The sequence below is a fragment of the Pteropus alecto genome, unplaced genomic scaffold (genome assembly GCF_000325575.1).
Source record: "Pteropus alecto unplaced genomic scaffold, ASM32557v1 scaffold146, whole genome shotgun sequence".
NCBI lineage: Eukaryota > Metazoa > Chordata > Mammalia > Chiroptera > Pteropodidae > Pteropus > Pteropus alecto.
Genome location: NW_006442107.1, coordinates 14,453,260 through 14,470,093, shown reverse-complemented (window position 1 = coordinate 14,470,093; position 16,834 = coordinate 14,453,260). Strand labels below are relative to the sequence as shown.

Sequence of the window (16,834 nt, the reverse complement as noted above, 5' to 3'; positions counted from 1 at the left end):
CACACTTGATTACCCTCCTCTTTGCAATAAACCCAACACTTTCTGGCCCCCTGAGGACTCCCTTACTAATCTACCAGCTAGAAAGCTGGGGTTTTAGTTTCCTTGCTCTGCTGTTTACTTCTCTCAACTATCCTGTAGATGGTCCAAATAGTGAGAGGACACAGAGAGAATAAAAGCAATGGGGATTGGCACCATGCTCTTGGGACCAAAGGTCCTTTGATCAGAGCAAAGGGTTCCCCTCCCTAAGAGTTTAAGGTTCTTCCCTATGACCTCTGTCATTGCTGTGCTACTGCCATAGCATTGCCTGAAGGCTATACCAGAGAGGAGAAACTCCTCTTTCATTCTGAAAGGATGGAGAAGAAATTACAGGTGAGGTGTGGATAAGTTGGACGGTTTGCTGTTAGGAGGTAGTTAGAGTTGTAATCTCTTTTTCTGTAATACAGGAGGCAAAATCATAATCATCTGCCCGTGATGAGTTAGGTGGCCAAGGAGCATGGCAAACACTGTTGCCTGATCCAATGTTGTTCCCAATCTCCTTCTACCCTGATGCTTTTCCTCTAGAAGTGGGAAATGCTTGCTTTACCAGATACGCAACAAGGAAACATAAGCAGAATTTTGCTGATGTTTCTTGGAAAGCTTTCACTTTTCCTAATAAAGAAGACAGCTTATACCTGTGCCATTCTTTCCTTTCTTCCTGACTTGACCACACATGTCATCCCTGGAGATGGGTGCAGCTGTCTTGCATATCTGAGAAAATAAGCATGAGGGAAAGGCCAAAAGAAGGGCAGATTCACCAGCCAGACCAGTCACTGTTCAGTTGCTGATTGAGAGTCAGCGGCAACTCAGCCTCCAGATTTCTTGTTGCAAAGTCTTATTTACTTAAGCCGTAAAAGGTGGATTTTGCACCCATAAGCATTCTTGATACAGGACGGTGACGTACATGTTTCAAAGAGAATGGGAGCGAGGCAAAGAAGGAACATTAGATTATAGATATAATATTGAAGGCCCAGATGAAGTGAAATTCATTTAAAAAATACCAATTTCATTTTGGAGAATTTATTATCTGTGGAAATTAAGCAATCTAATAGTGGTACTAATATGCTACTTTTTATCAAGGTCAGCTCAAGTCATAGTAATTCTGTTTAGATAAACTAGCATCTTCTACATTAGAAGACCTATGTTAAGTGCAAGATAACTCAAAGTACACAGCAACACCCTTTAAATGTTCATCATGTATTTAGATAATATGATTCATATCACTTTCTGGAGGAGAAATTCAGATTATTCACAATGTAGAGAATGCAATCTTGCAAAGTTTATGGCAGCACCAAGTGAAGACAGACAATTCCATCAGAATACTTGATTTAGATTCTGTCATTGTATTCACACAGTACCTAAGAAACTGTCTTTCCAAGACTAAGCAGTAATTCACAATACACATATCTCTGAGGCATCTCCTGCTTTAATTTAATAGATGGCTTATTCCTCACTTTAGTTACAGAGAATGAACCCTAAATAAGGACTCCTACAATTTTAGTAACAGAAAATATACAAAACCCAATATATATTCATATTTCCTAGAACTATAACATATAATCACTATCAGAAAATTCTATAGCTAAAATTTACATTTACTTTTCCTACTAATCTTACATTTATCAATGTACTAAGCAGAGCACAGCAATCCTCCATTTTTTCTGGAGTTACTCTAAACACTAGATATGGTTAGATTTTCTGATAATGAAATGTTTACACTTCATGAGGAACCCAGAGAAAGTTCACAATAAGCTCCTTCTTTTCTCCTTCCAAGGACTTTCACTTCTGTGTTTGTCTCCATGTTGGGTAACTGTGGCACCATGGGAAACACAATAACACATGTATTCTTATAATATATACAGTCTTACCAAGAATCCCTGGAAAAGGGAACATTATGTTGTACATTGTCAGAATTTTAATGACATACGAATCAGTCATTTTATATTTAAACAGGGTATCTGACTGAATTAAATACGGAAAAAACTTTGGTGGACTCTAAATTGACTTTAGCGATTTCCTCTTTAGTACAAGAGCATCAAAACCCAGGATCTTACTTCTTGACAGCTTTGTCAAAAAACTCATCTTATTAAGAATGCATAAGGCCCATAAAAGGCTGTCTTGTAATGTCTGAAACATGTTCACAGCTGAGTTATGCCAGAAAAGGGGCCAGGAAGAACTCTGAAGGATAGTCATCAGCTGTTAAGGGTTTCCCTTTCCATGTAAGCTATGGTACACTTCTGTTACGTGCTGTACTTGCCAACATTTGTGTTTCATCAGTCTTGTTTGGACAGTCTTTTCTTCATCTCCTTTTTTCCTTTTTATTAAGATGGTCATCAACCTTATATAAGCACTCATAGACAGCCCTGTTTATTATTAGAGCATTCCTCATGCTTAGGCCACTCATTGAAGACATGTAATCTTAATGTTTTCACTGAGTTATTTCCAAATTACATTGTAAGGGAGGTTATATTTTTCCTACACAGGAGTAATGTGTAGGCTCGTGTGAGTTTTCATAAGAGATTAAGTTCCTTTACTCACCTGCCTCCTAACAATGACTCTTGACATTTCAGTCTAGGTGTTAAGGTACATATTCTTTTGGGCCTCTTCAATCCTATTCTCATATTTTGAATCTGGTAGCAGAAAACCAAATGGGGAATTTTTTTTAAGTGATTAATCTTCTTTGGTCTGACAACTCTAGCGCTCAAGGTATATAATGGAAGAGAATGTCCATTTTTATACTAACTCACACACTTCTTCTCAACAGGGAAAATGTACTTGTCTAAAAAGGAATATACAGTCATCCCTCAGTATCTGAAGGGGATTGGTTCCAGGAACACCCCCAGCTCCTGCAGATAACCCGTATCCACAGATGGTCAAGTCCCTTATATACAATGGCACAGAACAACGCATATAGGTGATCTTCCACATCCGCAAATCAATCTGCAGCTGGTTAAATCTGCAGATGGAAAACCCAGGTATACAGAGGGCCTACTCTATATTGAAAAATATCCACATATAAGTGGACCCGTGCAGTTCAAACCTGCGTTGTTCAAGGGTCAACTGGACTATTCATTATTTGTGTTCACACTGGAAATAGTAGAACAAGTCTGAGAATGTCTTTTCAAGAGCTACCTAAGGATGGAAATCTGAATTGAGCTTTAGAATCTCAAACATTGACAATGTATTGATAAGCAGAAAAGCAAACAATGCTTACATAAGACAGTCCATATTCTCTCCTGTGGCTTTTATGACATCTGAAAGGAAACTGGTGCCCATCAAAACCACTGATCTATACTAAGAAGGTGTTTGTGCTTTGTGTTTTCTTCCTCTGTCGGAAAAGTTCTGAGTAAATGCTTTGATTCCCTCACAGTACCAATGGGATTTTTTCCTCTAGTGTGACTTTTTCTATGTCTGAAAAGATTTGAGCTCTGACTAAAGGCTTTCCCACACTCATGACATTTGTAAGGTTTTTCCCCAGTGTGGATCCTTCGATGCTGAATCAGAACTGCACTTCGGCTGAAAGCCTTCGCACACACGTCACAGGCATAAGGTTTCTCTCCACTGTGGATTCGCTGATGTAGGATAAGGGCTGAGCTCTGACTAAAGGTTTTGCCACATTCATCACATTTGTGTTGTTTTTTTCGAGAAGGATTTCTATGTCTTCTTTCAAACCTGCTACCTTGTTCACAGGTTCCTCTAGATGTAAAACCCTGGGAAGCATTCATATGAACAATGTTAGAAACATTGTAATGAAGTTCTGTGCCTGAAGAAGTCTTTTGTCTGGAAGCTGATTTCATATTTATAGTTCTGGTGTCTTTATCTGAAATAATACATAGAAAAGCAAATGTCACCGGTTCTCTGTTCAGAAAGAAAGAAAGGAAAATAATCCAAATGAAATATATATGGATAATTTATTAGCTAGTATGTTTGTAAGACAGCATCACAATGTGGAGGATGAAGAGAATAAGGCAGAAAACACTGAGAAGATCATAAGACAAAAGAGAAATGTTTATAGTCTGAGGAGGCAGTCAACTAGAAAGATGAAAAACTCTATGCAAAAGGTAGAATGCTGAGTAGGGTAAAAAGATATCAGAGGCTGAGAAAAGTCTGGAAGAAAAGAAAGGGCCTAAAAGAGAAATTATTATTTCTTATCAAAATCCCCTAGAAGAAATTAACCTGCTTAGCTGATCAGCCATCCCTAAAATATAGAACCAGTGGTGGGGGAGAGGAGGAGATTCTCCCAACTAAGGTTTTCCTTTTCATATCGGGATCTCGTTTTATCCAGGATGATTATCTAGATGGAGGGTCTCTGCTCAAATGTCACTTCATTAAAGAGGCCTTCTCCACCACCCTATTTAATAAGACCGTGTCTCCACTTCATGTATTCCCCTTGTTCTGCTTTGTTCTCATAGCACTTATTATTATTATTAGTAGTAGTAGTAGTAGTAGTAGGATGTACAATAGAAGAACAGATTGCTATGCCAGCCATTTTGGAACGCTTTTGTAAAAAGTGATGCAAAGAGCAACACAGGTCAGTTTAGAATGCGAGGGAGTAGAGAAACATATTCAAAGTATTGCAAGAGAGCAAAGTCATCTTAGCAGCAATAGGGTGATTCTGATACTAGATCCCACTAGTATTGAACAGGAAGTTACACAAAAATGATGATGTAGACCAGTGGTCTTTAGACTGTGACCTTAGGGTCCCTCAGAAGGGCCTCAGGGGATCCTGAAGATAAGAGGTGGGAACAAAGCCAAGTTGGAGCCCTTGTGGGCTTAGACTACTTCAGAGTAACTATGTTTTCATCTGTTTTCTAAATTGAAACTCCACATAAAATTTCATTTGAGAAAAGGGTCATGCTGTTTTAAAAAGGTTTGAAAATCCTGATGGAGATGTTGTCAAAAATTTTTAAAATCTGCAGATTTTATAAGACTGTATGAGAAAGAAACTGAGAATGTTCATTAGCATGACATAATGGTGGAAGTTTTCAGTGAAGAGGGGGCAAGGAGATTTGAGACCTCTTGCAGAAGGCAGCTGAGATGTATGCAGTGGGCTGAGAGGCCACCTTTGCCCCAGACCATGAACTAAATCCTGCCCCTCACCATTTTGTCTGGAGGAGTGAAGCTCTCGTGACGAACACTGCAGCTGCTTCTTCTCAGGCTTGAGCTGGGTACTTGATGACTCCTGAATGATTTCCCAAGGTGCTAGCTTCTCTGTAGGCATGTCCTCATTTTGTCCAAAGACCTGGAAACAGGATATTGGAGGCTGAAAAAGGGAATCAGGTTGGGACTTCAGGATAAAGTAAAAGAGAAGAAGCTATGCAGAAAATATCCTGGGGCACAGAAAAAGGGAAGAAAATAGAAGAGCAACATTCTATTTTCTAGCACAGCTTAGGAGTACATTCACCCCGCTATACATCCAGTTGTGGCGAGTGAGAGTACAATCTGAGAACTCTACCCTCAATGATGCTCCAGAGGTCCTGACTCAGCCTGGTCTTTCATCCCCTCAGACACCTTCTTACCTGTTCAGTAGGTCCATCAAGCTCTTTCTCTAGCTCCTCCAGCATAGTCACAGCTTCCTCTCCGTCCTCTGGCGGGTGTTCTTGTAGCCAGGCCTGCAGCTCTTCTGGCAGGATGGCCAGGAACTGCTCCAGCACCAGCAGCTCCAGGATCTGCTTCTTGGTGTATACCTCTGGCCTCAGCCACTGACAACAAAGCTTCCGGAGCTGGTTCAGAGCCTCCCGGGGCCCAGGTGACTCCTGGTAGCCAAACTGCCTGAAGCGCTGGCGGAAGGTCTCTGGGCTGTAGCAGCTTCTCCAGTGAAGGCTGGAGTCCAGATTACTGGCCTCCTCTTCTTCCATCTTCACTACCAGAATGCTGTCAGGCTCTTCTGAAGTTTGTGGAAGGAGTGTTGATGAATCTCTCAATTTTGCAGACATATGGATTGAGAATAGCTTAGGACTGCTGGACTTTAATTTTCAAGGAGGTAAAGTACTCCTTGTGGATACTCCTTAAATATGATTAAAGAAACAAGTGGAACAAGACAAAGACAAATGCTTCTTAGAACAATAAAACTAAGATAGGAAACAAGGCTAGAAAGTACTGCTCTTAATCTTAACATAAACCAGGCTTTCAAAGAATACTTCCTTCTTTGAGAATCAAAGAGCCAAGATTAATTTATATGTATGAGTAATTCTGAAAATCATGCCCACAAGGCTAAAGAGCACAATGAGAGATCAGCCAGGATTGCATAGGAGCTCCTGGAACATAGAAATAAAGAAGCCAATTAATTTTTTCTAGCCTGCTGCTAAGAGTTCTAGGAAATAGTCTCATGAGAGAAGTACTATTGTGCGGATTTTTTTTCAATGTTTACTAATTTTAAAAACAATATCATTTTGACATTAAAGGAACCATTAAAAAAGTAATCACAAATTCCTCCATCTTACTGTATTTCCATTTTTTCATATTTACTTCTACTTCCTGTTTGTAACATCTATATTATTTACTTAATAATATCTCTATTGTAGACTATTTGGTAATCTCTAATTTTTACTATTATAAATAATACTGGGTGGCACAACTTCATGAATATACTATTTTTTTCCTTTCAGATTATTTTCTTCAAGCATGTCCCAAGGCCTTACCTTATGGAGGTCAAAGGAGAATGGCAAATTCTGTCTTGCTATGTTATCAAGTAAACTACAGAAAAGATTATCAATTCACAATGCTACCAGCAACATAATGTAAGAGAGCAGCAATCTCTCCAAGTATCATTAGCTTGTTAGCAGGAAGGGGGTGAGAAGACTCTTAGTATAACTTTACTGAGTACCATTTTACTTAGTACCATTTTAATTGGTCAGCAGTTACCTGAGTATCTGATGACTAAATAGAAACCCTTATACGTGTCCCTATTTTTCCTTTATGTAACCTGCCATTTTTTTCCCACCTCATCAAGCAGTGTTCTAGGCATCGAAGATACAGTGGAGACCTAAGCAAAGCCTGTGGCTTGATTAGGCTTAGACTCTAGCAAGAGACAAAAATGTTACCAAATACTTTTTATAGTAACGTGATACCCTGCAAACAACAGCTGACAAAGATGATTTAACATGTGACAAGCACTGTTCTGAGTGCCTCAGTAAATATAAACCCATTTAAATCCTCGCAAAAGCACTACAGTTATTTCATTCCCATGTTGTAGATGAGAAACCCACCACCGCAAGCTCAGGTAATGTGACTACGGGCTGGGGTGTGAACCCAGGCCATCCACATTTATTCATGGTTCTGTGTGTTCCAGAGGCCGGAGGCAGAAGACCGTGCTCAGAGAAGCAGCAGACCCAGATGACCTTGGGCAGGAACAGGGTCTGCGGTCAAGACAGGGGCAGCAGGAAGGGTTGAGGTCAAGAGTCTGGAGCTGTCTGTGGGCGTTGCTTTGAGGGCCCCTAAACTAAAGCAGCCTCTGGAAGTCGCAGGAGATAGTGGCCGTCGAACCCATGCTAACTCCACAGTCGCGCTCGGCTTTACACAAGAGACGATGAAACCCACACCCGCCCAAATACGCACGAGGGCCTGTAACGAACCGGGTTTCTGGAGAGGAGGCTTCGCCCAGCGCCCCAAGTCCAGGGTCTTTGCGGAGAAGACTGACTCTCACTTCGAAACCCTCCCTCTGGTGTACCGCCTCCGGGAGGACGGGCGGCCTACTCCACAGTCGCGCTCGGCTTTACACAAGAGACGATGAAACCCACACCCGCCCAAATACGCACGAGGGCCTGTAACGAACCGGGTTTCTGGAGGGGAGGCTTCGCCCAGCGCCCCAAGTCCAGGGTCTTTGCGGAGAAGACTGACTCTCACTTCGAAACCCTCCCTCTGGTGTACCGCCTCCGGGAGGACGGGCGGCCTAAGGCCCCGGGATGGTGCCTCCCCACGCCTGGCCCCACTACCGCGGCGCTCCCTCCCCGGCGGGGACCGCGAGGCGCGCGGGCGTCACCGAGGGTGCGCGCCGAGCGGGTAGGCGCGCGCGGGCTGGGGGATGGGAGGGGGTTCAGCTGAGGGGCCATGCGCCGCGGGAGAGGACAAGGGAGGCGCTGTGCGGACGTGCGGTGAGAGGCAGAGAGATGCAGGGACCAGGTAGGGACCGCAGCGAAGAGCCGCGGGACGTAGGAGGGAGGTGTAGGAGGTATGGAGAGGGGTACAAAGAAGGGATGCGCGGAAGAAGGGAAGAGCTGCCACCAAGCGGCGCCGCGCCCCCCGCGTGACGGACGCTTCTCTCCGCGGCGTAGCGGCGGAGAAGAGGCCTCGGCTCTCACCTCCGGGCGGGGAAGGACAACCCGCGGTATCGGGGAGAAGCAGGATAAGCGCCAGGCTGGAAGCTGCTTCCGGTCCTCGAGGTGGGTTGTGGGCGGGGCCAGGATAACGGAGCGGTTGCCGTGGAGACGAGCCACCGCCGCCTCGGGCTTTCTGAGAGGCCACGCCTGAGCTAGGGGAAGGGGAAGGATAACGTATGGGTGGGCATCCAGCTGCTCCGCATACCGGTTCAAATAAACCAGCGTTGCTATTTCTCTGAGTACTTTTACTTACATTAATCTTATTCTTTCAGTCACCCAACAAGGTTATTCCGATTTTACAAGGAATAAAACTTAGGGTTACGTGACTTGCCCATGGTCATAAAGAGGGGAGACTCCTGTGCTTGCAACCGGTCAGCACAACTTTCCTGTAGTACCCCCCCGCTACTGAGGTTGGTACGCTCCAAGTATTTAAGTTTTAAGGAGGTTTGAGACCCCCCCATCCATGTTTTCACAGGGTAACCTAATGGCCCTTTAAAAAGGTGAGAACCTGCTCACGCATATTTTGGGATATATATGTAGAATCTTAAGTAAATTTAAAAATAAATTTGAGCTAAATGAGCTACAAAGCCACAGTCCCGCATATTGGCTTCCTCCTCCACCCACTTTACCCAGGGACTTTTGGAAATATACTTGTAAAGGAAGCGAGGAATTAGACTGGGAGAGGAAAAATATGCTTTCAAAACCATTTGCTAATTAATATATAACAATAACAAGAAAAAACTCTTGGTATGACCAAAAAAAAAAAAAAGTATGTAGTACTGGAGTCTGAAGTGATGAGAGAAAAGCCTGGTTTAGTCCGTCTAAATCAGAACTAGGGAGTTAAGGGAGAAATTTGCATCTTAATTAACCTACAATTACATTAAATTTGAAGAGATTCTTGCTTCAACGGGGCTTTCATTAAATAACATTTGTTGCTGAGGCAATTGCTAACACAAATTGCAGAAGGAAATGTGTTTATGTTGATGGTGGATGGGTTAAATGACTCCAGGCAATGAAGAATCTGAAACAATTCTTCAAGGGTAATGTTGGCAACGGTGTTAAATCTTAGAAGGTGGTTTAAGGAGAAAATGAACACCAGTCAAAAACGGCAAGGAGAAAAAGGAATTGTGAAAAGCTGTAGGATTTGGCAAGAATTCAGGGGTGAATTCATGGGTTCTGATTCCACCAAATAGCCAGATCCAAGAAGCTAAACTTAAAAAAAAAAAAAAAAGGAGCAAATTAAAAGATTGTTTATAAAGTTTCACAGTGAGATAAAGGACAGGTTTTTGTTTGTTTGCTTTTTATTAATGTTTGAGGATAGATTAGAAAGAAAGTCCCAATAGAGATAGCATCTGCTATATACCAGATGCATGTTAAACACTGGGAATTCAAATGTAAGATACAGATTCTTGCTCTTTAGGAACTGATAGATTAGTTAAGGAGAAAGGTGTATAAATTGACTATTCCAATCAAAGTGGCATGTTCCGATGGAGCTGTCTACAGATGCTATGAAAGCCCAAAGAAAGAAAAGTATTAGGGTTAGGGATGGATAGACTGGGATTGGAGGTGATGGGGAAAACTGTGTTGATACATGTCTGGCTGAAGGACCAGTGTGGAATGTTTAGATTTACTGGATTGAGAGACAGCAGGCCATGAATGGCTGAGGATGAGGATGAAGAAGTAAGCAAGAATCTAGTTTTAAAAGATTTGACAGGCCGGTTGTAAAAGGCTATGTATGGTCTAAAATTTTAAGCAGAATCTTGAGTAAGTGACACAAGCATATCTGCAATTCATATGTAATTCTCTTCTGGCAACAAGAAAGATGGATTTGATGGGAGACAAAATTCAAGGCAGGGTGACCAATTCTGAAGCTATTGCAAGAACCCGAGCTGCAACTGATGGAGATCTGAACCAGTGCAGAGGGAGCGAGGATAGAGGCAGATTCAGGAAAAACATGGGAGGCTGGTGCTTGTTTGGATAGTAGACTTATAATGGATTGGGTAGATAGTGTGTCGTTCAAAGAAGTATAAAAAAACATTGAGTAGGTTTGATAGCGGCTTATGTGGACATTTGAGAGGATTTTTTATAGACCGAGTCTGATAGACTGAGGCTGAGTGAGATGCTACAATCAATACCCTGTACATAATTAGACATTTTGTGAGATTATGTGAAAACAAATCAGACGTGCTCTATTTCTGAATGCTTTTCCTATGTAAGAATATTAAATTCCCTATGAATTTCATAAACCACTTATCAACACAGTGAAAGAGGAGGAGGAGGGTAATCATTCTATAATGACATTACAAAGTCATTCACTCCTTGACCTTCTATTCTTCATCACTATATTTCTTCACCTGGTTATAAGCTTTTATGTCGGAAACCAGCCGACCAAGTCAAACCAGGTCCCTGAATGGGGGAGCAGGGACTGAGAATAAAGAGAAGACAGACAGGGTGCAGGAGGGAGAACAGATCGCACAACTGTCTCTCCGAGTTTATTTCTTAGGCTCCTTTTTATACATATTCTGTTCCTTTGTGTATCCCAAGATAACATAGTTAAAGTAACATCTTGAAGATCAAGGTACAATGGAAGCTCCCTTCGTACTTCCTGTTTCTAATCTTAATCTTCTTCCTCCTGGAATTCTTCAGAACCAGCTTTTTCCCTTTTATATGCAAGCAGGCCTCCCGAGATAATCCATGCACTCCTTTGAATTTTGGGAGCTTCACTTAACCCTTTAGCTCCCTACACTTTTAGGGATGTAGATGAGTCTTAGGGAGCAGTACTTGGTGGTGGGATGAGGGGAGGGACTGCCCTTTTCCATTCTAGGTCCGTTTGACCTTTAAATTATGTGTATTATAACATCACTTATAGAGAATAAACTAATTGTACCTTCCATTCCCCTTTAAGCCTTCTATATTGAGGCTTCTACCCTCACCCCTTCACTTGTCTTCCCTATTACTAAATTCAATTCACTTATTTTAGTCCTCATCTTCTCAGCATTTCTCATTAATTATAGTACTTCCACTTTGAACTCTCTGTCCTTCATTTTTATTACTATACTAGCTTCAGGTTCTTCTTCTGAACATTCCTTATGGTGGTTCCTCCGGTCTGCAACCCTGCGCATTATTAGTGTTCTCCGTTTTTCTGTCTTTGGTGCTTTTACTTTTCATGCTATAGACTATCTGTGGGCTAGCTCCTCTATCTTCATCTATAAGGCTTCAACTACCATCTCTAACTAATGAGTTCCAATTTATATCTTGAGTTTGATCTTTTTTGAGCCTCCTCACCATAGGGCCAACTGCTTACCAAACATCTGTTTGTTTCACAGGTATGTTAAACTAATTATGAGTTATTCCTCACTGTCCCTACACTCATCTCTTTTTCCTCCTTATTTCCTGGACTAGTACTACCATCCACCCATTCCCCCAGGAGAAATCTGAGATCTTCCAAGACATTTATGTTTGACTCATGTGCATGTCAGGCAAGGTCTATATCCTATTCACTCTGTGCTCTTTGTGTCCTTTGTTCCCTTTATGGTGACTGGCACATTGATCTCTACTTAATTCATGCTTTATAAATACATGGATTAAAAAAGAGGAGGATCAAGTTGATTAAAGGGTCAGCTTCTCACTAGCAATGGGATTATGGGAGTGGAACGGAAACAAAAGGATATGAAGTTTGATTGTTGTCGGTAATGGGAGCTCAGGGTAAGGACTGAAGGAAATGAAGTATGAAGCCATAATGTTAAATATGAAATTTAGCAAAAGACTTAAGCCAGATTTAAAGGCATAGTTACCAGAGAAGGCAGATAATCCACAAGGAGGAATACCCACAGAGCTGCAGCAGGTAGATAGATTGAAATAAAAGCATAATGACTTGATGACATTTTAAGGTGAAGAGATTGAAATAATAAATTTCATGTAGTACTGAAAATCCATGTCTGGGAAGACAGTAAGGCCTATTGAGAGGGAGATCTATGGTAGAGTTTCAGAGTCTGCTATATAACCTTGGGTGTTTAGCACACTGTCGACATGGAGTCTTGCTACTCATCTCTCTCCTAGGAGATGGGGTTGCATGTACTGATTTATGAGTTGGTTCTCCTCCACAAACTGGAACTAAACATTTGGTAATACCTGATTTGTTGCTGTATTAGTTTCTAGGGCTGCCGTAACAGATTACCACAAACCTGGTGGCTTAAAATAACAGAAATTTATCTCGTGGTTCTGGGGGCTGGAAATCCGAAATTAAGGCATCGGCAGGGCCATGTTCCCTCTGGAGGCTCTAGAGAAGAATCTTTCCTTGCCTCTTCCTAACTTCTGCTGTTTGCTGGCAATCCTGCCTCACTCCAGTCTCTGCTTCCTTCTTTTCTCTGTATCTAAATGTGGCTCTGTGTCTCATCTCCTCTTAAAAGGACACCAGTCATTGGATTTAGGGCCTACCCTAATCTAATATGACCTCATCTTAATTAATCACATCTGTTAAAAAAAAATATGCATTTCTAAATAAGATCTCATTCTGAGCTTTCAGGTGGATGTGAATTTGAGGGGAACACTATTCAACCCAGTACAGTGTCTTTACCAGTTACCAACTTATTGAAATTCACCCTTTTTTGCCTGTTCTGTAAACATTAAATGGGCCTCATGAGTATTTTCCCTTTATCAACAAGCACAGTGTTGTGATTTGTCAGTAAGAGGCTGTAAAGAGACATTGCAGGAGGAAGGGCTTCCCTTCCTGGTTCTGGTCTGCTGGCTGTGCAAGCTCTGTGTGCAGCTTTTCCAGCATCCAGCAGCAGCTTCTTCTGGCTGCTGTTTCCTTCTGCACCCTCCTGGTCAGTTTCTAGCAACCTGCCTCTAGCGAGACTCTTCCCAGCGAATGGCTTTCCCTTGCAGTCTAAAGGGAAGATTTTCAGCAAGTTCCACTACGATGGCATAATAGTGACTTCTCTGCTATTCAAAGAGCCGTGTTTGTACACTGTAGAGGAGGCTCCTAATAATCAGGTGGGTAAACTGACACACTCATTGGATATTAGTCAGTGTTATCCTAGTCACCTCAGTGCTTGCTCAATGGGCCATAAACAAGGTGGCCACAAAATGGCAGGGATAGAGGCTATATATGGGTTCAGGAACATAGACTGCCTCTACCCAAGCCTGACTTGGCTAACATTACTGCTGAGCTCCTAATCTGTCAACAACAGAGACCAACACTCAGCCCCTCATATAGCACCACTCCCATTGAGGACCAGCCAGCCACCTGGTGGCAGGTTGATTACATTGGACCTTTTCATAGAGGAGGCAGAGATTCATCCTCACTGGAATATACATCTATTCTGAATGTGGATTTGCCTTCATGATACTTCAGCCAGGCCTACCATCTTTGTGCATATAAATGCTTTCTCTATTATCCTGGTATTCTATACAGCATTGCTTCTCATCAAGAAGCTCTTTTCACAGCAAAGGAAATATAGCAATTGGCTTATGCCTGTGGAATCAACTGGTCTTACCACATGCTCCATCGCCCAGGAGCAATTGACCTAATTGAAAGTTGGAATGGCTTAATGAAGACTCAGTTGTGGTACCAGTTGGGAGACAACATCCCAAAACAATGAGATTATGTCTTACAGGGTACAGTACATGTTTTGGATCAGAGTCTGTTACATGATATTCTCTCCTAGAGCCAGAACACATGAATCTGAGCATCATGGAGTGGACATAGAAGTGGATTCTCCCACTCTTAAACTCAGTAACCCATTTACAGAACTTTTCTTTCTGTCTCAGTAATTTTAAGCAATGCTGGTTTGGAGGAATGCTTCCACCAGCAGATACAGTGGTTCAATTGAATTGGAAAGTGAGACTGCCTCCTTGATATTTTAGACTTCTTATGCCATTAGACCAAATGGTTAAAAAAAAGAAAAAGTTATTCTAGGTGAGGTACTTGAACTTGGGTTGCTACCACACAATGTGGGAAAGGAAGACTATGTCTGAAACCCAGGGAGTTATCTGGGGGTGCCTCTTAGTACTTCCTTGCCCAATATAAAAATTACTGGAAACCTACAGAAACCAAAAAAGGCAGGACTGAGGACTCAAACCCTTTGGGAGTGAAGGTCTGGGTCACTCCAGTAGGTAATGAAACGTGACCAGCTTAATTTCTGCCTGAGGACGGGGGAAATGTGGACTAGGTAGTGGAAGAAGGACACAGACATCATTGACAGCCTCACAACACATCAAAAAAAAAAAAAAAAAAAAGACAGTAGTCGCTTTGTATATTTTCTATTTACTTATTATATGTATGTGTGTTTATTTTATAGCTAACCATTTCTTCTCCTTCACATTGTTATTTTATGTATATGTAGTTGCAAGTTAACTTAACAGTTTATTCTTTAGGTAACAGAATATTCAGTGGGAATCTGCCTGAATGTGAGGAGTAATTAACCAGTGACGGATACAATGACTGTTGGGACAGTGTATCTCCACATTTTGAGGAAAAAGTGGGAACTTTACCTTTAAGACAGACAGTTGTATTTTGTTATGGGAAAAATTAGAGTTGGTTTACTGATGTACAGAAGGGTATAGGAGGGTGCACATGGAAACTGAGAAGCCAAAGGATACTCATTTGTATCTGTGTGCTTTTGCTAAAACTATTCTTTGAACTTTAAATAGCTCTTATCCTCTCCATTTTGTTACCTTTTTCCTCTAATGTCTCTGAAGAACTTGACTATATCACAAATTAAGCACCTAATTATATTCTGAATGTAATTTTCCTCTAATTATTTGATGTATTACACTGCCCCTCCACCAGCCCCAGTCCACTAGATCCTAAGCTCTTTTAGGACTATGTTTCATTCCTTTTTGCATTATCCATCCAAAACACACATACAGTGAGTCACTGCTTAATGAATACCTCTTAATTAAATAGCTGTCCTTGCTTGCTGTACTGATTAATCTTTTTCTTGTTACAAATTCAGTGTTTTAGCTAATACAGTGTTTCCCAACATAATTTGACTAGAGAGCACCTTTAACATTAATATGTAATTTCTCAAAGCCGCTTGGAAATTAAAAAAATAACCCCAATTTTTGCTTGATATAGAGTAGTGACTTATGTAAGATATTTTATTTTGGATGAACATGTTGTACCATAAAATTCTTTTAAAAATATACTCAATAATATTTGTAATATGGCTTTTCTTCATTATTTAAAAATAATTGTATAAAATGAATTAAAATGACATACTAACATTCCTCAAAAAATTAAAAATAGAATTACTATGTGATCCAGTAATTCCAATTCTGGGTATATACCCAAAAGAATTGAAAGCAGAGTCTCAGAGTGATATTTGTACACCCAAGTTCATAGCAGCATTATTTACAATAGACAAAAGATGGAAGCCACACAAGTGTCTATCAGCAGATGAATGGAAATAAAATGTGCCATATTTACAGTAGAATATTGTTCAGCCTTAAAAAAGAAGGAAATTCTGACATATGCTTACAACATGGATGAATCTTAAGGATATTACGCTAAGTGAATAAGCCAGTCACAAAAAGTAAAATACTGCAGGATTTCACTTATATGAGTGAAATCAATAGAGTAGTCAAATTTATAGACAGAAATTAGAATGGTGGTTGCTGGGGGCTGAGGGAGGGGGAATGAAGAGTTATTTAATAGGTATAGAGTTTCACTTTTGCAAGATGGAAAGAGTTCTGGAGAATGGTTGCACAATAACATGAATATACTTAACACTACTGAATTGTACACTTAAAAATGGTTAAGATGGTAAATTTTACATTAGGTATATTTTACTACAATAAACAAAAAATCCAACAGAGTCTATACAATCAAATATAGAGACGATTATTCAGGAATGAGTAAAAAGATTATTGAGAAAAATTAAAGACCTAAATAAATGGAGTGATATCCTATGTTCACAGATTAGAAGACCTGGTATTATAAAACTGACAGTTCTTTATAAAATTATCTGCAGATTTAATGCAATCCCAATAAAAATTTCAACACTTTTTCTGGAAATTGAAAAGTTTACACTAACATTTATATGGAAATGCAATGACTTAAGAAGAGCCAAGACACTCTTAAAGGAGAAGAATCAGGTGGTAGGACTTGCTCTGTTGGCTGTTAAGATGTAGTAAAAGTCTGCAGTAACTAAAACGGTGTGATAGTAATGTAAGGATAAATAAACGTATCAGTGGAAGAGATGAAAGATTCCAGGAATAGAGTCGCACATACATGGTTACTTGATGCGTGACACAAATAACACTGCAAAATAGAGGGTGAAAGGCAGCCTTTCAATATATGATGTTGGATCAATTAAATATATAAAAATACATAAAGTAAAATAAAATTTTATCCCTACCTCATACCATACACAAAAATCATTCCCAAGTCAATTGTAGACCTAAATGTGCAAAGCAAAACAACGAAGATTTTGGAATATAATGTAGGAAAACATCTTCGAGATTTGGGAATAGGG

At 40.7% G+C, this 16,834-nt stretch overlaps 1 protein-coding gene across 7 annotated transcripts; it reads right to left on the bottom strand.

Annotated features, from left to right (window-relative positions):
• Positions 1-1,040: 1,040 nt before the first annotated feature.
• ZNF396 (zinc finger protein 396) lies at positions 1,041-8,425 on the bottom strand. 7 transcript variants are annotated; one of them, XM_025038623.1, is made up of 5 exons: positions 8,337-8,425; positions 7,245-7,394; positions 5,556-6,043; positions 5,137-5,299; positions 1,041-3,856 (listed from the first exon to the last, which is right to left on the bottom strand). In XM_025038623.1, exons 3-5 carry the CDS (start codon positions 5,970-5,972, stop codon positions 3,312-3,314), a joined length of 1,125 nt encoding a protein of 374 aa, XP_024894391.1. In that variant the 5' UTR covers positions 5,973-6,043; positions 7,245-7,394; positions 8,337-8,425; the 3' UTR covers positions 1,041-3,311. The 7 variants fall into 7 exon arrangements, with proteins under 7 accessions (XP_024894391.1, XP_006920029.2, XP_015451154.1 ...); XM_006919967.3 differs by lacking the exon at positions 7,245-7,394 and having other exon boundaries at positions 1,041-2,669; positions 3,515-3,856; positions 5,137-5,278; positions 8,337-8,422; XM_015595668.2 differs by lacking the exon at positions 7,245-7,394 and having other exon boundaries at positions 8,337-8,422.
• Between the last annotated feature and the right edge of the window lie 8,409 nt (positions 8,426-16,834).